The sequence below is a fragment of the Anguilla anguilla genome, chromosome 16 (assembly GCF_013347855.1).
Source record: "Anguilla anguilla isolate fAngAng1 chromosome 16, fAngAng1.pri, whole genome shotgun sequence".
NCBI classification, from domain to species: domain Eukaryota; kingdom Metazoa; phylum Chordata; class Actinopteri; order Anguilliformes; family Anguillidae; genus Anguilla; species Anguilla anguilla.
The window spans coordinates 30,709,642-30,730,970 of NC_049216.1; the positions used below are offsets into that span (position 1 = coordinate 30,709,642).

At 40.6% G+C, this 21,329-nt stretch overlaps 1 protein-coding gene across 2 annotated transcripts; it reads right to left on the bottom strand.

The window, feature by feature from the left end:
* Positions 1 to 15,106: 15,106 nt before the first annotated feature.
* LOC118215605 (iroquois-class homeodomain protein IRX-6-like) lies at positions 15,107 to 19,998 on the bottom strand. Of its 2 annotated transcripts, none has more exons than XM_035396504.1 (7): positions 19,635 to 19,998; positions 18,455 to 18,715; positions 17,766 to 17,875; positions 17,177 to 17,466; positions 16,247 to 16,912; positions 15,633 to 15,747; positions 15,107 to 15,208 (listed from the first exon to the last, which is right to left on the bottom strand). In XM_035396504.1, exons 1-6 carry the CDS (start codon positions 19,698 to 19,700, stop codon positions 15,638 to 15,640), a joined length of 1,503 nt encoding a protein of 500 aa, XP_035252395.1. In that variant the 5' UTR covers positions 19,701 to 19,998; the 3' UTR covers positions 15,107 to 15,208; positions 15,633 to 15,637. The 2 variants fall into 2 exon arrangements, with proteins under 2 accessions (XP_035252395.1, XP_035252396.1); XM_035396505.1 differs by having other exon boundaries at positions 18,455 to 18,665; positions 19,635 to 19,723.
* Between the last annotated feature and the right edge of the window lie 1,331 nt (positions 19,999 to 21,329).

The following is a 21,329-nucleotide window of genomic DNA, read 5'->3' on the forward strand; positions in this document are numbered from 1 at the left end:
GCACGCAAACACGGTTTCCGGCTGAAGCCTGCCGCGCTCGTTTTAGTCAGCGAACAAATAAGCGTTCTGTCAAGTTCTCGTAAAATGGTTGTCGTATTACTAATTGTAACAATGTGATCATTTTCGATATGTGCGTTGAACGATGCAGCGGTGGTACACACCCGACACACATGTATGCGCGCACACAGAGACGCAGTTGACTGGAATTAATTGCGAAAACAGAATATTAATCAAGATGATTGCTTTATGATCATATAATTTTTAAAGCGCTGGAAATTGTGGCCCTCTCCAATCCGTATCCCCCTGAGGTAAATGCCACCGTTTATTTGCCTATAAATGAGAAATATGAGGAAAGGTTGTGCCCATTTCAGCCCTGAACTTATTAAGGGCTCATTTGCAAAAGGTTTCCAAATGAAAAGCAGCAAGCCGTGCTCCTGCCTGTTTGTTTAAAGTCAGCGAGCGCTCTATTATTAGCGCTGTTTAATTATGGAAATGGTTCCCGTGAAGAATTTCAAACGCTCCTTTTTTTTTCTGATCATTAGTTACAGGGCAAAAAAAAAAAAAAAAATGAAACACTTCGACAATGAAGGGTTCATATTTCAAGCTTATAGCTGCTAAAAGGGTATACTGAGAAAATCAATTTTATGAAAGTCTGTTCAGCACTAAAGGGACTTCTATGCAACTAAGCAATTTTAAAAATATGACCAGAGGCTGCGATGTGTCTGATTCATGTTTGGTAACAGGGCCTCGCTCTCAATATCATCTGCCTAGTGCACCAAGCCCTGACCTCTCTCAAATCAATATGTGTTTAGCACGATAATATATTTACAGTTTGGTTTATCACTTTTTACTCTAGTCGATGAGCATCCTCTGTGTGTGTGTGGTAGGGCTGCCTTGCTGTTAAGAAAAAAGAGATCATCGTGCTCTGATGGTGCATTTTGGGTAAAATTCTGTGCCCTTGTGTCAGTTGAAATGTATCTGTTATAATGTACAGTCTGAAAAATAACCAGAAATTACAAAAATATCCAGTATTTTTCGCTGTCAAAGTGAACTTACTTTGTAGTGTTCTAGTCTTCTTTACACATAATCGTAACTTGCATGAAAATATGCTTGTTAGGTAAATATAAGGATTTTTTTTTTGGTCCTAGACACTCAGGGTTTTTTTTTTTTAATTCACGGTCTTCCACATCAAGAAACTCATGCCAAAGAATTTCCCTGGTTGGAAAATATGGTCAGCAAATGTGAGGATTTAAAACAGGACATTAAAAGCCACAGGACCGAGCCACGTGATGTGAGAGGTCCTCCAGCTCTGTCCCGCCAACCACATCAGTGCCACGCTGAATGGAGACGTCCCTGCGGCCTGGTGGATATTAATGGCGTGCATTTTGGGGGATGGGGTGGGCGTGTGTATGTTTTAGGGGGGGTTGGGGGGTGGGGGTGGGGTGGGGGGGGGGTGCGGGCGTTGTGAGCTATGCGGTTGAGTGGGTACAGCTGTGAAGGCCACACCCACATTCTTCACTCGGGATACCCGTCACCCAGATTTACGGCTTCCTCCCTTTGACTTTGATTCATGTATTAAATGTGTGTTTTAATGAGGAATAAGCTGCGTGGTCGGCTGCATCTGTTTACAGTCCGTCCGCAGCCCACAGCGCCGAATATGAGGACAGCCAAGGTTTAATACGGTACAGTGCTTGCATTGAACTGTGCAGCTTATGTCATGGGATCCTAGTCTCAACACCGCAATGGCATCTATTAAATCTAACAGCGTTCATTCAAATAAATGATAAACAGTAAGTACTCAACCCGCATAACGTCCAGTCAAATAAATCTGGATTGTCTCAGAAAATGTACAAAAAAACCATCATTCGATGTAGTGAAACCTCACTGTGAGGTAGTGTAACCTTAGGGAAGACGAGCTGGGACTCACGACTCCCAACACATATGTCTCCTGTCATAAGATTGCTCAAAATAGGATATGAGGTATGTGCGTACCGTGCTTTTACTGTAGTCATGCATTGTACTTCAGCTGTGAAATTACTTGGCAGTTGCATTATTTGTCCTCTGTACATACTGCATTGTGACTGCTAACATGGTAAGGTTGTAATTTATTACCACCAAATGGTTCTTCAGTTATATATTTATTTCTGAGTTGCATATGAAGTGAATTATGTCGTGGTGCCAGGCACGTAACCCTGATATAGCTGTTGTGTATACTGTGAAAGAATATGCTCCTTTTTTGAAAACAGGCCCGTTTACAGCTGAAGGTGCTAACGCAGTGGTTTGGGCCATATTAAAATATACTGGTTTTGTGATAAAAATAAAATATATGAAGATTTGCAGGCTTTATTTTGATTTATTTATTTTGAAAGCATTTTCAAATACTGCTAAATAAAATATAAAGGAGGAAAGGGAAAATGGTGTATCCTTGTGCAAAAAATTGGCCCTAAAATCCACTGCTCAGGCTGCATCATGGCTGCCATGGATGCCCAACTTTGGCCAACTTTTGACCAACACCTGGATATCAAAGGGCTTTACCGCTCCAGTCTGGAGTTATTTACAGCCTTAATCCCTGGTACATAGTCAATCATCTTCAATAATCCAGCACAAGATAGAAAAATGATAGAAATGAGTAGAAGTACTACATTAAAAAAGAAAAAACAACTCTACAGCACCTGTGCATCTGAACAAGTTCAGTTCAACTGATACTCGGTCCTGTAAAAATCTCCCCTGTCTGTCAGAGAGCCAAAGCAATGCATTATGGTCACAGTGCCTTGAAATGCTCACCATATGAAACTTATTTTAGTTAAATTTCTGATCACATTCATGCTTTGTTCAGCGTGCGATGTCGTTTGTCACTACGTGCATATCTGCTGTGATATTAACGCTGAATTTCTTTGTGTGCGGTTAAGGGTACATGCCTTGGAATGAGCTGGAAATTACAACGTGTCTATCTAGTCAGCTATGAAAACACAGCTGCCGTTTAATAAAACATTTCAAAGTAAATCTTGAGAGCTTGGTAAGAGTCCTGTTACAGCACAATAATGTGGATTTCCATGGGGATCCCTACACAGTAATGGTGTAATTAATTTGAAAATAGGAATTTAAAAGTTTTTTTTTCTTATTGAATTGTGAAAATGAGGATCTCTGAAGAAGGTGGTACACCCTTAGGGATTGTGGTTTCTCGATGGAGCCTCAGAATTCTGGATCCCATAGTGGTATGCAACACCTTCACCGTGAGTGACACAAAAATATATATATATATTGCTAATGCATTTAATTTGTCTCTGTTTTAAGCATAAATGTATGCAATACGTCTGCTTCAATGAACTGCACGTGAACTGAGAACAAACAGTCGTAAATAACATGTCGGCGCGCTCAGTTTTACGACATACGAAATACAACCAAGAAAATGTTTTGCTGGACACATTAGATCAGATGGGGTTTCGATTTTGGTGGTGCGCTTTGGGGAGATTTGTGGGGGTGTCGGTTCTCCGTGGCGGTCGGGGGGGGGGGGGGGGGGGGTTATTATGTCCCGTCTGATGAGAGTGCTGTGTGTCCAAGCGCGCCGCGCGCCAGGCCAGCCGTAATTACACGTGGTCACCTGACGCCGTGTTCCAAAGGGCCGTGTCACTGAGCTCACTTGCACTGCGTGTGGATAGAACGGTCTCTAGAGGTCACTGCTGTTCCACGGGTGACAGACGCAGCTGGAGCCCAAGACGGGAGACTCCATTGAGACAATAGGGAGGAAAGGAGAGGAGGAGGGGAGGAGGAGAGGAGGAGAGGGGAGGGAGGGGGGGAGAGAGAAAAAAAAGATCAACTGTTTCTCCACAACACCCTGTCAGGGAAGGAAAAACAAAAACACATCCCTGACCTTGTCACCAAAAAAAGAAAAAGAAAAAAGAATTCTTAGGGAGGGAAAGCTGAGGGCATTCAAATGAAGTGGCTGCTGTGTGTGTTTTAACAGCCCTGACTCTGCATCCACAGCCACTGTGGTTTCAGGGTGGAACTGAATAGTAGGGCCGAACAGAAAATAATCATGTTCAAATTCTTCTTTTTGAACTGGAGAGAGATGACTAATACGATGACTGTTTGTAAAATAACATGTGGGGTTTTCGTTGTGGGAAAGTCCTGAATTCATGTTGCTGCATTTAGGTTTTGCAACATACTGCTTCTTTTACAAATTAACAGACACTTCTATTTTACCATCATAATGCCCCCTCTGAGCCCATAAGCCTGTGCCAAATCTAAAATATAGAATATTGTACTTGTGTTTTGCTGTGACCTGCAATTTGTACAACCTGAACTGGATAAATGTAAATGCAACAGGAGTCTCAACCTCTTTCATGTTTTTGTTTTGTAGTTTTTATTTTTTCCTTTTCTGAAGTACACAAAGATGCTTATTTTCTATGCCACTTATCTCCGGGTAATCTCGTCCGATTCGCATTTAAAAGGAAAACTTTTCCTAAATATTTGCAGCCATCGGAGAACTGGGAGCCCCTGCTTCTTCTTGTGCGATGTGTTTGTGTTGTGGACGCGGTTGAGTGGGTGGGGGGAAAGGGGGGGTGTGGGGGGGTGGGGGGGCTCACCGTGGCGCGTTCGGGAGATCGGGCGGCGAACACGTGGGCGGCTTTGCCGAGTTTTAAAATTAGTAACAAATTTAATACGTACTGCGCTGCCGTCCGCGAAACGCCGCAAAAGATCGCGGAAATTCGGCTCTGGTTTGTCACGGGCCCTCTCTGGCAGACCACAACGAGGCATCTGATTTTGAGAACTTAAATTGAAAGACAGGAACAGGAGAGCAGTGAAAATGTGGAGCAGATGCCCAGGGGCTCCGCATGCAGACAGGGGGGACCGTATACACAGGGACCACCGGCACCAGGCCAGGCCCAGACAATGCGCCCTTTGCTGGGATGAAAGACCACGGGCCCTCACTTGAGGCTTCTTGTCTGCCGTAAACGGCTACAACCCAAGCCCAAACACTTAGCATGACCTAAATGACAGAACCGTGCTCCTGTTAATGGCGTAATAGCTGGATTATATGATTTATGGCTTTCATTTTTAGGATGGCTGTTCTCATAACTCCTAATACTGTACTGGGGAAAATGTGTGTTTGCAATAATGTACCCCTCCCCGGAATACCATATAGTCTGTTAACGCATTCAAATGGGACATATTGGTGCCATAAATCTGCATTTCAGAGAAGACAGCACACAGCATTTTGAGGGATTAACGGAAGGCAAATTGCGAGAGAGTGAAATTTCAGATTATATAAAACTGCTTTTGATATTAAGCCAGTCATTTTTCATTAACGCCTTTTGTTATCTATATTACGCCTGTTAACTATCTATATTTCTCATCCATGCTCACATCCCCACTCAACATATGTATGTATTTTTTTTTTTGCAGACACGTGAGCTGCTCAGACATACGTACGCATAATTACCTTGCGCATGTAGGTTTTGTCAACATTCTGGCGCTGTGTTAAAGTTTAACATCGGGGCCTTCGGGCCCTTAAATATCCACCCCTTCCAAATTCTACAGGAAGGGTTGTATTAACTTTGAATAGCATTACTAGTGTAGACCTGAGAAGAGTTCAATGCCTTAGTGTTCCATTAGATGTCACCTTTTACTCCTTCTGTGTCTCTTGTTCTTTTTTGTTCTAGTAGTCTGAGGCAAAAGAGGATGCGAATTATGAGCTATTGTGAGACTGGTGATCAAGGATACAATATCTTCACATACTGTGGGATTTATTCATTTTTTTTTTTTTTGAATGACAGGTGTACTGTTTTCTGAACTGTCAGCCCTTTACGCTGTGAATTGCAGTTGAAAGCCATCCTGACCGGTCCGTCACGTGTAATATCTTTGTGCAGAGACTTGAATGTGTGTTAGTTCTTTGCCTTGGGTGAAAAACAGGCGCTTACACGCACGGTTTTGTGAGCGTTGCCGCGATGAGAATTCACACCGCCCGATTCCCCGCTGCTTTCCCCATAGGCAAAGGGCTGCAAGTGCCGTGGAAGAATTTAGCCCCACAAATCCTTTTTTTTTTTTTTTTATTCATTTGAACAGAAAGGACAGAGAGATCTAAGAAGAAAGACCACATGATAAAAGAGAAACCTGCAGACTGAGGAAAGCAACCCAAACTGGGCTTTTACTCAGGGTCTTGGCCTTCAAACATTAAATTCAGGTCTCTTATACTGCCTGCAGTTGGCTAGGCATCTCCCCTTTCTGCAAATAGTTCTGTTATGGATATCACTGTAAACTTGTTTACTCCTGCTACCACATCCTCTGGATCTGAAATGATTTTAGGGGATTTTTTTGTTTTGTTGTTGTTTTTTTTGTTTATCTGACCAAAGTTGTACATCGCCAGCAGTTAATTGGTGGACCGCTGGCTTATGTTGCAATGCCTGTAATTGTTTTGTTTCTGCTAGCAGGTTTTTGTGGCAACCAGTGTTTTGAATATTGCAGCTTAGTACTTCAGCTTCATCCACCAAGGTCATGTTGGTTGTGCTTCTGGAATACAACACCCCTCTCCTGTTATCAAAAGTCATCATCCAATATGCAGTAACAGTCCTGAGTTGTTTCTGAACAAATGCATTTATTGTCTTTTTAGACAACCACACGATGAGAGTATTCCCCCAAAGGACTATTTAAAATGTCTTCCAATAACAGATTCCTACGGAGCACATCATGGAAACTCACTGAAATTGCATTAACTTCAGCACATAAATATTTGTAAGGCCACCTGTGGTACTGGAAAGGTGTGTGTTTCACTGTGGTTTCCACATGAAAGCGACAAACTCAAACACTTAGGCTTTAAGTTGAATTAATCACAGCTGAAATAAGACAGCCAATAATACGTGTAATTACGATTCTCTATTATTAGACGCAACCTGCCCGCCCCACCCCCCACTTAAAAAATCCCACACGCAAATAATGGGAACTTTATGACATTGTGTTTTTAAGAGCGAGCTCTGACAATGTGTGGTCTGCATGTCACCCTTGGGGCTTTCATTCCAGTGTTTGCCTCGCTTCTGCAGAATGTGAACGTGTCACAACTGCCCCACTTTGATGTCTCTTCTGCTCAAGCAGAAGCTTTAATGGAGAAGTCGTGACTGGCATGCAACCCCCCTGAAGCATAACATTACTTCTAATAAACTTCTTCGTTTTCTCTCAGTTCTTTCTTCGCGGTACGTAAGCTGTGTTAGCACGTAGCACGGTGTTGCAGTGCAACCGGTCTGACTGCATGAAAACGTGAAAATATGGCAATTCATCTTGTAGATAAGAAGTACAGACAGAAAGTGTTGGCTTGCTGAACATGCTGTTTGCAAGTGTATATTTCACAATCTGAAATGAGACTAAGTGTTCTGCCTACATGGAACACGTTGAAGAAGTATGTGTAGACCGTAGTGTGTGGCTCCACATAAATGAAATATCAACACATAGGCCTGTGTAAGTGATTGTCAGGTGTCTAGACAGAACAGTAGCAAACATGCTTTCCATGCTTTGAGTGCATTTTGTTATCATAAACATATAGACTTAAATGTGAAGTTGAAGTTGCATTTCTGTTATAAATAATATTTCATTCACATTATGGGTTCTAATCCAGCCAAAGTGATGTCTGCCAAATTGTGAAATTTAAGCAGAGGGTTGGGGGGATCTGAATCCACATACGTAGTCAAACAAACCTCATTTTGTGATGTCTAACATTAAATATGTGGAACAGAACTGTCTCTCATGTTAAGCACTTCCCCATGCTGATTATATTATACATATTCTAAAGTGGTGGCCCAGTACACCTGACTGAACAACTGATCAACAGGGAAATGAATCCTATGGCTGCAATATGATTGGCTTACTGCAGCCCACTTGATAAATCTGACAGCCTGTAACTCAACAAGACATGCAGTTTTAATATGTGCCTTTTTTGTTTGCACGGAACTGAATAAATACTTGTCTCCCTTTACCAAATTATAGCCTATTTGGTGTGCAGACCTAATACTGAATTAATGCGGCCTAGAACATTTTGAAGCACACCTTTCAGGTTTTAATCTTAGTTGCCTGTGCTGCATCCCCATAAATAACACCACAACTCTAGATACACTAACTTTGTTTTGGATTGGCATTTCAGTTTTGTCATTTAATTATATGCTTCGATGAAAAGTATAAAAAAAGTTAGTTTGTGCCAAAGAAAAAACATGGTATTACCAGAGGTCCATAAAAGGGAAACAAAGCCAATATGAATATTATTAATGTATTAGATTATGAATAAAAAATGTTTTAAGATATTTTTTAAAAGTCTTTTTTTTTTTAACCGACAGCAGGAAAGAGTACTGTCAGCCTCCCCATCTTTCTCTGGTCTTATCAGAATTGCGTACCGTGTCTGTTTCTTGCTCATTTAATTCTGAGAGGGTTTTATTCTGATGTAAGGATAAAGGAGCACGGTTTTACCCAGGGAGACGGTGGGTAGATGGTGATATTATATGTCTTACTTGAAAGTTAATCTAAAGTTGAGCAGCAGCCATGAAACTGAGCTGACTGAGAAAAAGTCGAGGGAAATACTGAAAGAAATAAAACATTAAATCTGATCAAATCTGATTATTTGGGAGTATTAAAATGACACCGGTGATTGTAATCACTGTGTATGTCACAGGCCTATGCACATGGTTTCCCCAGATGAACATGATAGGAAAACAGTGTAATGGACAAATGTTGCTGTAATGCGTTTAAGCTATTTGTCTTTGATCCTTTTCAATGGGAACATGAGCAAGCTGAATGCCTTGTCCGGGGTTTTGCCAGTTGTTTCTGATCCAGTAATCAATGTTTATATGACAAGCTTACAGATACAATCAGAGACATAACAATATTTTATCTGTGCTTGAAAGCAATAATTAGTATAAATAATGATAGCTAAGTGTCCAAGTTAGCTAATGGCAACAGGCAGCTAGCAAGCAAGCAAACTTTTCTAGCATTGTTGTAGCTAACTTGCTTTCTTGGAAAAGTGAGATATAGGGCATGCAGTGTTATTGACACTTTGACTTCTTGTGGTCTTTTGTGGTCAAAAACCAAACTGAGAGTGTTTTACACAGTAATTCAGAATGGAGGCGGCCATTTTTATTCATCTTTGTTGTCATTCTTTGAGTCAGGGTTGCATGAATTTACACTAATTTCTGGACTTCATGCTACTTTTTCAGGGAAGCACAAGCGAGTGTTGAAATTGTTCTTTATTCGCTTACAAGCACAGCATTTCATGGAAAGGAACTTACTGGACAGTTGGCACCACCGGGTCTGCTGACTTCCTTGATTTCTAGTGGTGCAGTTGCAGCAGAACCACAGAGTATAAAGAGTCTCGGGGTAAATGTGCTAAGAGAGAGAGCGCCTGCTGGGAAAACCACAACGCCTAAACAAATTCAGAAAGCAACCTCAAGTGCTGTGGCCAACATTACTGTAACATGTTTTAATTTAATTTAATTTAATTTAATTTATTTGTTGTATCTGTGTCTTATCAGTGGAATAAATGCCGATATCGATATTTATATAATAGGCTTATATCAGCAGATCACATTGGAAAATAGATATATTTGTTGGCTCTATATTTAAGAGTAACTAATAGGAACAGAAGACCATATGAATACAAACTAGTGTTATCACCTACAGAGTAGCAACTGATATATTTAAAAGGACTAGGTCTTCTGAGGACAATGGCAACAGAGAAGCAGGCAGTCTTGCGTTATGAGTTCAGCCATCTTTGTTTTGTTGCCATCCACCAAATAAGGATCAGGCCAGGCGACTGGGGAGTTTGCCAGTCTGGGTGCTTTGAACCTCTGCTGGGGCATCACCCAGTAGTCATGAACAGGTCAGGTCATAGCCAGGCCTCAGAAAGTACCAGGGGTCACCACACACCCTCCAGCCGTCACACAAAGCCCGCTTTTCATCAACGCCGTGGCTGCTCTTTGGATCCCATAATTATCTTTGTGGAAGTTCATTAGTGAGGACCTTGTTGAGACATGGGTGACCAGAAATTCCATGGATAGGGACAAGCCCGGGAACAATGCCCTACACACATTTCATTGTGCCCTTTGACAAAATGTAATGAAGTGTGTACGTTTGTCCCCGTCGTCAACATTTGAACTCCGAGCCATTGTCGTGAAGACTTTGTTTCTGAAACTTCCTTGCTCAGCATGGGATACATCAGTTGGCACCTCCATTTTGGCTCATTTGCGAAGCTTTGAGTACGGAGTTGTTTCTCATAATGGCCCTTATTAGCAGTAATTAGTCACAATAATGGTCCCAGTGCAAAATGTACTTTTGTGTCATCAATCTGGAACAGAATTATGTGCAATCTCAAGGACACTGCATTCATTTCAGTACAGTGGCACTTTCATTGAATTAAATATTTTTGAATATATATATACATATATATATATTATCTGATGAATGAGCTTTGTCTTGTTATACATCACAGACTTTTGAACATCATAACAGGTACAGTGCCATGGAAAAGTATTTGCCCCTTCCCGGTTTCCTTCATTATTCCATTTTTGCCCCGTCTTTTTCTTATTGTGGAGTCATGTATACTGACCTTAGCTGTGGCCTGAAGTTCTTTGGTTGTTCTTCTGGGATCTTTTGTGACTTCCTGGATAAGCTGTCACTGCGCTTTTGGAGAAGTTTTGGCCGGCTGGCCATTCCTGGAAAGATTCACCACTGTTCCAAGTGTTCTTCATTTGGAGATAATGGCTGTCTCTGTGGTTCGGTGGAGTCCCAGAGCCTTAAAAATGGCTTTGTAACCCTTTCCTGACTGATATATTTCAACATTTTTTCTCATCTCATCTGGTATTTCCTGTGATTGTGGCATAGCATGCTTGATCTGAAACTTGATCAGTGTGCAATAATAGAGGAGATTGCAATAAATATGCAATAATAGAGGAAATTGGGAAATAATTTTTCACGGCACTGTATGAAAAAATAAACATTCCTTTATGTCTTACACATTCATAACTTATTTTGGAAGAAACTAATTTTCAGTATAAAGGTCCAGTTCAGCAGACATAGGGAACATGCTTGCTGAATGTATGTCTGAATGACTTCTGTGTGTGCAATTACTGTTGTATGATGTCGCATCCTGGCTTTAAAAGGCCCCAGCATAGACAGGCTTGCTCTCCTGACCAGACAGAGGCCCTGACAGCAGGAGTTCTGACTGCGCACTTGGGGGATCAGTTTTGTGTAATGTGGTCATCAGGGCAGGCCTCCTCTCTACACACACAGCAGAAGATAATTCAGCCTAATAAGAAACTGGATGAGTTCAAGTGGCTTTTTTTTTTTTATTCTTAATGCCAAATCCCAAATAAAGCTTTGGCTCAACCTGTTTATTGATGAGTGCGTTTCAGTCTTTCCCTATATCTCTCGTCTCTTTCAGCGCGCTTGTTTACTTTGCAGTTTCTTTGTTATGTTTCTATTAGAGATTATGCAAAGTCGGTTTGGGATTATGCACGCATGGACCCCTTTTCAAATTAAAAAAAACAAATTACGAGGTAGTATTATGTTCTGGCTTGCTGTGCATATACGGTGCACTGATTGTTTTTACATCATAATGTTGCTCATGGCTGGGATTGTATGTCTTAGTTTAGAGTCCTGCCGTAAGATGTCAGTGCCGATAGTCATAGAAGCCCTCAAGTTTAATACAAGCCTTAAATGAGGCATGAACGTATGGGTTCTTGTCGGGCGCTACAAGCCTGTAGTCCTACACCTTTTAGTCTTGGTTTAGCAGGCTGGCGAGCCGATTCTAGAAGCCGGTTTATAATTGATCTTTTAGCCGCCCAAGAGCAGCCCTGAAAGATGGCACGTCTCCCATACCGTTCCTCCCAGTCCCCCCAGGTGTATTGTGCTCCTCTGGTAATCCCATTCTGTATGCATCATTACCTTCAATAATGTTTGGCAGCTTTTCTTTACAGCCTGAGTTTTAATTAAGCTCCCTCTAAATATTTAATTCAGACTGAACATCCTCGTGTTTAGACAAGGAGTCCTGATAGCAACACAGATGTCCTATTGTGAGTAAGTGCTTGATTTACTGCGAGTCTGACCGAGGATATGTTCCATTAGCATCGGATAAAGTCACAGTTGAATGGTTGCAAAGTTTATTTTATATTGTGGTAGCTGTTGTCTATAAAAAAAATACAGGATATTTATTAAAAAGTCTAGGAATTTCTTAATTATCATGAGTGAGGGTTTCTAGCTTGTCAACACTGCTGCATGCTAAATGTGCCACAATAGCAATTCTTCATGACTTTACAAATCCGGGTGAATCCAAATTTTAATTAAATATTAATTTTGTGATCTAAATAACATTCTTCTCAGTGTTATTTGCCATTATTTCCAGCTCCTGTTTTTAATCAAATTTGTATTCTAAATATGACTAAAAAGATTATATTGTGGGAGATTTGCAAAACATATCTCGCTTGTATGACAGATTGCACAGAAGTGGTCTAGATAGATAATCGTACATTTTTGTCAGTTGAACTTAAATAAAATAAAACGTTATTAGCTTTTAGGACATGCCCAACATGTGACCTTATTTGTTTTGTTTTTTTATTTCCTCGAGCAAACAGAAATTTTACTAGCATTTCCTCCCCTTAAAATGAGGATTGGCCTAGCTGAATTAACTGGATGTAGACTCAGTTAAATTAATTAAATTAATTACATTGTTTTAACATTTGAAAGATAGCCTTGACTATAGGCTATAAACATGCTGTGATTTCAAATGTAGAAACATGCCATGTGTTTTTACACATCTAGATGCAGGAAGGAAGAAAGCATTTGATTAAAATTGCTAGGATATTATGTGAAGACATTGTTCCAGTCACACATACCTGGTTTGTGGGTGTCAGTCCCATTTGCAATCATAACTGTGAAATTCAGCGAAATATAAGTTTGTAGTTTTAATTTACCTTAATAAAATAATTACCTCCGTGTGTACACATAAAAAAATAGGGTTTAGGCATATGTTAGGCATAGGTTCTACATCATTGACTTAGGCCTACCTTCTTATTCCACAATCTTTAGTGTATTGACTATACACAGGTGCACGTATGTGTTTTTGTAAATTATTAATGTTTAAAAAATTATTAAGAAGGACAAACATCCAGGAGAACTGACGTCTTTGCAGAATAAAATGTATGTGTTAGGCCAGAGAGAGGAAAGCGATCGAAAAATAAAAACACAATTCGGTATTGCATTTCTGTCATGATTATCCTTAAATGACTTGCTTCGATGTAAAACGGTAGCCGATTTTCTATCGTGTATTTGTTTGCAGCCCCCCGCTGGTCCATCCCACAAGATGACCATCGGGAAACGCCTTTGAATAGACATAATACTCTTATTACAAGAGTTAATCCCGACAATCCGATCTGAAATAATGTTCATCTTTTGGTAGCTTAATTTCTTTGCCTCTAAGCCGTGGGGGTCACTCCTACAGCAGACTGTGTCATGTTTTGTAAACAAGAAAGCCTTTCCTTTCGGAGAGGGATGTTGGTATGAAATCCAGAATTCACATCGCATTCACGTCACATTAATGCCCACAGCCTGTAGGCCATAGTACGTTATAGACAACAAGAATAAAAAAGTTGTCATGCACTTATTCTGTCAAATTGAATGCTCACGTTTTACAGGAACAATAAAACAAAACGGCTTGTGATGTAAAACTATCTAAATTTTGGTAAAGGGCAGAACAACATCTATAGATCATATGCTAGTCTAAATAAAATAATAGCCTACCTAACGACAAGTAGGCCTATATTTTGCTGGCATAATTTACCTATCGTTTTCCTCCTCGACGTAGGCTATTTTACGTAATATTGCATCTCAAAGAACCGCTTATGCTGGTTAGACAATATCGACCTGATAAAATAAGAACCCCGCAATCCTGATATTTAATTTAAATTTTTGATGATATATAATATGATTCTGAGCTTCTGGGGAATTTTAAACAGATATTTGTTTAAAATTTTAAACAATTTTAAACAAATATCAATCAAAATTCTTCCCAGATAGGTTCATGACCCTTTTACTATCTATTGTAAACAGACAACATGCAGCCTGTAACCTAGACGAAACTTATTGGCTATCGATTCTAAATTTGAGGGCTGTTAAATATCCCTAGTCTTACTCGCTTTGTGTTTATGTTTAAGTCTTTTGATCAGAATCCCATAGACTTATAAATACATTTAGGATATACGGTGCATGACCACACAATAACGGACACTGTCCCATATTAACCACCACCATGATTGGCATCAGTTTGATCTATAAATTAGGCCTACATCTTAGTCACCGCAATTAGGCTATTAAGTTGCCGATACAGTGGTGCAAAATGGAAATGTTTATTATGTATCATATATTCCTCGTTGTTACCCCGGGCAGTAATATAATGTAGAACGTAACATCTAAATAAAGACAATGGAGATATCCTGTATTCTTTCTTCATCGTCTTGTAAAGTTAATTGACAAAAAAGTTATCTTGACAAAATAATGGAAACTAATAATGGTCCTTCGTGCGAATACCCCGTTTTATGTTTCGAGTTAAAACTTATTTTCATTTGTTGTTTGGGTTGGTTGGTTGATCTGGAAATTACGAAGCAGAAGCCCAAATTTTGAAAAATCATTCTTATAAAATTTTTCATACAGCAAAAAATTCGTACCGACAATGACTCCAAAATGAAAAACGTGTTTTTTATGCCCAGAAACAACATATGGAATATCAGTATTCCATTCCAGTTGCTGCAAACACAACGACATACAATAAGCTATACTTCTCTAAAACCAAACATAAAACTTATAATAACACGTAGACGTATTTGTGAAAATAAAATACAAAGCATTACAGTGAGAGGGCACATGATTTAAGAGTTGTTAAAGGAATAAATAAACGAACAACACGCAAACAATAAATAAATAGGATTGCCCAGTGCATACGTATGAATTCTGTCCCTTTCCCAGTCCGTTGCATTCGTATTTCTTGCATACAGACATCGTCATCGTTAAGAACATTGTGCAAAAAGTATGGCTGTATCCACAGTTTATAGAAAGCGTTTGTCCAGGCGGCTTTTTTTTTTTAAAACGGCATAATTCGTAACGGTTGGAACTTCGACTCTATTTCAGGGCCTTAGTGCATAAAGTTTGAAATGTCCCGGTGGTCATTGGCTGTACCTCCACCAACCTGATAAAAACAAAAAGATAACGAAATTTATTGGGCGCTATCACTCAATATGAATATGGAATGATTTCTTGTTTCGCATATTGCGGTGGGATGATAATCGCTTTGAATGTACACAATGTTTTACCAGTTACAGGCAATTGACGTATGCAGTTTATGTCAGCCATAAAGTGTTCGTTCTACATTCACATTCATATTTTATCCTGAGCCTACATGTGTACAGGGTATGAAGATATGTTTTAAATGATCTTATATTAACCCATTGATTGGATTACAACAAATGGATAGAATTTGCTTTGATGGACAAAAATGAACAGGGTGTCAGTCATGTCTGGTGTGAGTGTGTGTGTATGAGAGAGTGAGAGAGAAAGTGAGAGAGGGAGTGAGAGCGAGAGAGTATCTATATGTTCACATGTAAGTGGCTTACCTGCTTCACCTTTCCATGGCTGGTCTGAAGGTCGTGACCTTGTCTTCCTGCTGCGTAAGACATGTGTCACTGAGGGCTGGTCGGCCTGGTTCAGGTTTTCTGCCATTTGAGAATCCTGTGAATAATTGTATTCTTAAGCTTTCACACGTCCAATGTGCTGTATAATGGGTGATATATGAACTGGTGTACAGGTGAACTACAAACAATTATCTTTGTGTAAATGAGTGCTCATGGAGAACAGTTCAATCTAAAGCATGCATTTTGTCTACAGTGTGCTGGGGAAAGGAATGCCAGTCATTATAAAGTCACAAATGAACACACTCTTGTGCACAGCAGCCTAATATTTGCAGATCTCCTAAAGAAAACGTATGTGTTTGTTTATGAAATTAATAGCAAACAAAATATAAACAGCCAAATGGATTTTTTTTTTCTGGATAAGGAATTGGCTTGAAACAAGAATTTTAAAAAAAATCCTGAGACACGTAAAGGTCCTAGCTAATATTGTACATTAAAAATATGAATTTCTAAATTAAATGAGTACAGTCGCAAATACAGAATACACAATGCTGGTGGTGGGTGATATTGTGTTGATATGTCTGAACTCTGAGGCTAACCTTCAGTGGATGAATACTGGCACGTGTTAGAGAACATGGGGTAGGAGGAGCAGTGCAGTTGCAGAGGCTTGTGGGAAAAGCTGGAGGAGCCGTAGACCTTGTTTTGCGACCGCGGGCCTTCCTCTTGGAAGGAGTTGTCCACACCGGGGACATTCGCGGTGTCCTGCGAATGCCTCGGCTCGCCACACCGCCCCCTGCTGGCCACCGTGAGCCGTGCCGCTTGCAGGCGGCAGTCCGTGTTGGCGTTCCCGGTCCTAAAGTCTTCGCCGTGAGCGACGAGACGAGAGCCCCCCAGGACGGCGTCGGGGGCGGCGGTGCGTGCCAGCGACCAGATCCGGGGTTTTTCGGACACCTCGAAGTGCGACAGGGCCAGCGTGCCCGTCGCGACGGCCGTGGGAGGTTTTGTTGCCGCGGGGTCCAAGAGGTCCGACGCCAGTGCCTCCGCACTCTTGTTATTGCAGGCGAAAGCGTGGAAGCTGTTGAGAGGGGGGGCGAGCCTGCCGTTGCAGTCTGCCTTCTGAAGCTCCCCAGCCATGGACCGGTGAGGGGCCAGCTCTCCATGAGAGACCTTGTCACTGTCGCTGTCCAGTTTGTCACAGTCGTCATCCTCCATGTCCTCCAAGTCACTCAGCTGAAGTTCCTTTCCCTCCTTACAGTCTTTGGGATCTGCCAGAAATCGACAAACAGGACCAGGTTAAAACGTAGTATATGGCTGGACCTAACACACGTGATCTGGCCGCCCAATGGTGTAACTTCATCACTCACTCACTCACTCACTCAGTCACAGACATTCACGTTTGTAGGGCTGGCCCTGCTGTTGTGGTCCAGCCAAAAAAGGACATATATCGGGGTGGGGGGGGGGTGGGGGGGAGAGATATGGAATAATGTTACTGAATATTGAAATATGAACAACTGTAAAATTTGTTTTACCTTTGTTGTCTTGGTTGCTCTTCTCAATGTCATCCTTTGTTTCATCTCCTGCTTTGTTCTTGGGGGACCAGGTCATCTTGTTCTCCTTCTTTAGCCTTCTCCTGGCATTGGCGAACCAGGTGGACACTTGAGTGAGGGTCATTTTGGTGATGATGGCCAGCATGATCTTCTCTCCTTTGGTGGGGTACGGGTTCTTCCGGTGCTCGTATAGCCATGTCTTAAGAGTGCTGGTAGTCTCTCTTGTGGCATTTTTTCTCCTGGCTGAGTTATTGAAGTCCATAGTGCCATACCTGAATTATAGAATGCAATGCCTATGAGGGCAAATTCAACAATGTACCTTTTTTTCCACATCAGCGCATCTTAAAATGTATACTGTATTCCTTTCACTGATCAGTCTCAACACATCTCTACAGTGCAGCTAATACCTTATGTTATTTTGCAAACAGGAAATGACATCACGGACACTCAGCTACATGACGCTACATTTTTCTGGCGTGCGTGATTGTCCACATTGTACGTTTTATTAGCTGTCTGTCTCCAGTAGCTATACGCTCCTCTTTCAGCAGTGAGTAGGTAGCGGGATGCATACCTGTCGTATTGATACTGCCCAAGGGAGTGTTCGTAGGGGTAATATGCAGCAGATTGAGTGATTCCAGAGTGTAAACTGCCAGCGCCATCCTTGATGTCATACTGTGGGTTCTAAAACAATAATGCCATCAGTTAGGGTGGACTGGAGAACAAGGGGAGTGGAAAAACGTGAATTCAGTAGTCTTAAGCCTTTGAAGTTACAGACAGTAAATTAAAGTGATGATATAGTTTTTTTTCCAAACCAACAGTTTCACATTTGCTGCATTTAAACATTGTATTTTTATGGAACTTCTCGGAAAGCCCTGTTGCCATTGATGTTTGGATCTCAATAGCTTTTTTTCTTTTTTCTTATCATGTACATATTTTGTACCCCTGGTCAATGAAAATGCCATTATAATTTACGTTCTCCATTCTTCCTTTTCCACGTATATTGTAGGCTACTTCTTAATTTATTAATAGGCAATAACGATGACTACAGTGGAGTTTGAATTGTTATCTATTGCCTGATAAGTTAATAAAACCCGTCTCAGGGAAGGTCATTAATAAGAGTCTAATTTAAAGTATAATTCTGCCCATGCCCTGTATAAACTACAAAACTGTTCAAATACAATGGTACGAATCGATAAACACCAAGCTAGCAGCGATCGATCGATTGAGTGCTTGTTTTATCAGATTAAATCGCGCACTTACCAGTGTGGAGTAGAGAGCGGAGGGGTCGGTGCTGTACGGGAAGTAGTTGGCGTAGTTCTGGCTGGCGGCGGCCGCGGCTGCGTAGGGCGAACCGTACATGCCGAGAGCCGCATTAAGCTCCGTCCTTGTGCTCGCAAAGAGACGGTTCTCATAAGGAGGGCAGCAAAATGCGGCTGCAGTTTGGGAACCGCTGGAAGCGTCAGACACCGACCTGGAAATCGAATCGCAGCAAGTCGTACTGGGGTTTGCCGACACGAAAAACTGGATGAAGAGAATTTTGGATAGACAGGTTATTCGCACATATTGTTCTCGTAAATTGTTAAAAAAAAAGATTAGAAACAGGACATGAAGGTAAGTTGCAGGACAGATGAACGTGTGTGTTAAAGGATGTGTGTAGGCATATTAGTAACTTATTTATAAATACGGAAAAATTTGCCTAAACGTCCAAGTAACTCACAAGTAAAATACAGAATACCATTTCTATTTGTAACAAAAAATAATGTGGAATAAACCAAAGTGAACGAAAACTGTTTATTCGTTTTATTTTAAATGTGACGATTTGCATTTTTCTGATTATGTTGATATTTTAATATGCTCAGTATAGACTGAAAACAGAAAAGCGTGGATTTGAACTTGACGGGAAAGTTTTCTGACAAAGGCTATATGGAGTTCGGCAAACTACTATTCTCAAAGGAAATCTGCGCAGCAGGACTCGTATAATCAAGTTTTGAATTTTAGACATTTTATAGACGTACGACATTTAAATCGACAATACTCATGCTTCAAACGTTACTTCAGTAGATTAATGTCGTGTAGGCTATCCTATTACATATCACGTTGAACTTAATCTGAGCTCTTCAAAGTGTATTCTATAATTTAAATGATGTTATGTGTAGCATAAATCTGACAATCTTATAGTTTTGGATAAACATTCTGTCATCACATTATTGTATGAATACAGTGATCACAGAATGACTCATTGAGCGAACCTGTTCAGTTTTAAAAACGGAACAAACCTGATTTTTTTTTTAATAGCCTTGAACTGGCAACAATCCTAAATTCTAATTTCTGAAGCATTACAAAAAAAAATAATAATAAATAAAACTCCTCAAAATAATAGATAATGCCTTGAACATCTTGGGGGGGAAATCGACAGGTGAACTGAAGCGTATATTCTTACCTGTGAAGTTGCGTTATAAGGATATCCAAACTGTGAAAATGACATGACCGCTTCCTTTGTTATCATCAGCAATATTCTTCCCACTGATCGATTGTAACCGAATCTACTTCAAGTGCACCTTCTAGCCCACATTTCAACGTACGGCCTTTTACTTAATAATAGATGATCGTGGGCTACTTAAGCGAGAGAGAGAGAGAGAGTCTTGAAGCTGTATACGGCAGCAGATATTGTTATTTTTTTAATCCTCGAAAAAAAAAATGATGATAAAATAACTTTAAAGGAAATAAAGTACACACAAAGTTATTGTGCTTTACAGTTGAAGAGGGCTAAATGTTAACGTAAGTCTTGCAAGATATGGAGTCTGCTTGTGCTATTATTTGTGCCTCTATAGTTCTTTAGCATTCATCCATGCGAGGGTATCAGTGTGACGTCAGAGTAATCCCAGAATGGCAGGACAGCAAGTCTAGAATAATGTCTTTACCAATCACATCTAACATCACGTTTTCTTAAGACGCGCGCTCCGCACTCGTGTCCCGTTTGCTTTATGTGATTTTCTTCTTGGCTTCTTTCTGGATAATCGCAACTAAATGCCCGAGGCTTTGCTGAATGTCGACTGCAGCTCTTAGAACATCTTTAATAACTATTTCATGCTATTGTCCTGCTGTACCCACTCACTAAGACTTTATGATTGATCTGCTGTTCGTAAAGCTAGGTTGTTCGAAAATAATAATTGGTGTGCAAATAGGCTATGTCAAACATTAGTTTGGGCGAAAATGTTGAAAAGCTGCAGGGGTCTAAATCAGCAATTATATTGTCACGCGGAGGTACAGTGAGGCAATAACAGACCCACTATTTTCACAGAGGGTTTATGATGACGAGAGTAACTAAGTTGAATAAACAACAAAAAGCACCAAAGCGTCGTCTCTGGATGTGTGGTGAAGACTACCGCTCTGGTCAGAGGTCTTTGCCCCAAATTAATGATGACGATGTTCCCATTTTTCATTATTAAAGCCAGAAATTGTCCCATCAGGAATGCGTGTAAATGGTTTGGCAGGTCAATAGAGGAATGATTGATGTCTGCCTGGAGACCGGCGTGTCCATAACGAGTAATGCGTAATTGCATCAATTAACAAATGAATGTGTCCTTGTTTAACCATGGAGTAACACACCCTGAATTAAATTTTGAGAAACGATTCGAACAAGGAATGAGTGAAGAAGTAAATGCAGATGGAAAGTTGTTTAGAGCGATTATTCAAAAGGGTGTAATGAGAGGTGCGTTTTAGTGCGCATTTGCAGGAATGCATCATAGAGAATCACTTTGTCAGATAATCAAAAATGACATTAAAGATGCTCCAATATTTTCAATGATATCATCAGTTTCACTACAAATGTATTTGGTGTAATCCACACACACACAAAGCACTAAATATAGTAAAGTAAAGTAAAATATGAAATACTCCATGATAAATTCGGAATGGACAACAATTCACCGAGTATACTGTCATGCAGTATCTGCAACTAGTTTCCGTCCCTTCCCGCGTGGAACGTATCCCCTCTTGGCTAGATTTTTAGCATTACCGAGGAAATGAGCCCAGTGTTTCGTTGCCTTCACCCTTGATTAGATGCCTGATAAATCTTTGGAGACCCATCTGCGATTGCAGCCTTTCTCTTAGAGTGGCGCCAGAGAGCTGCGGG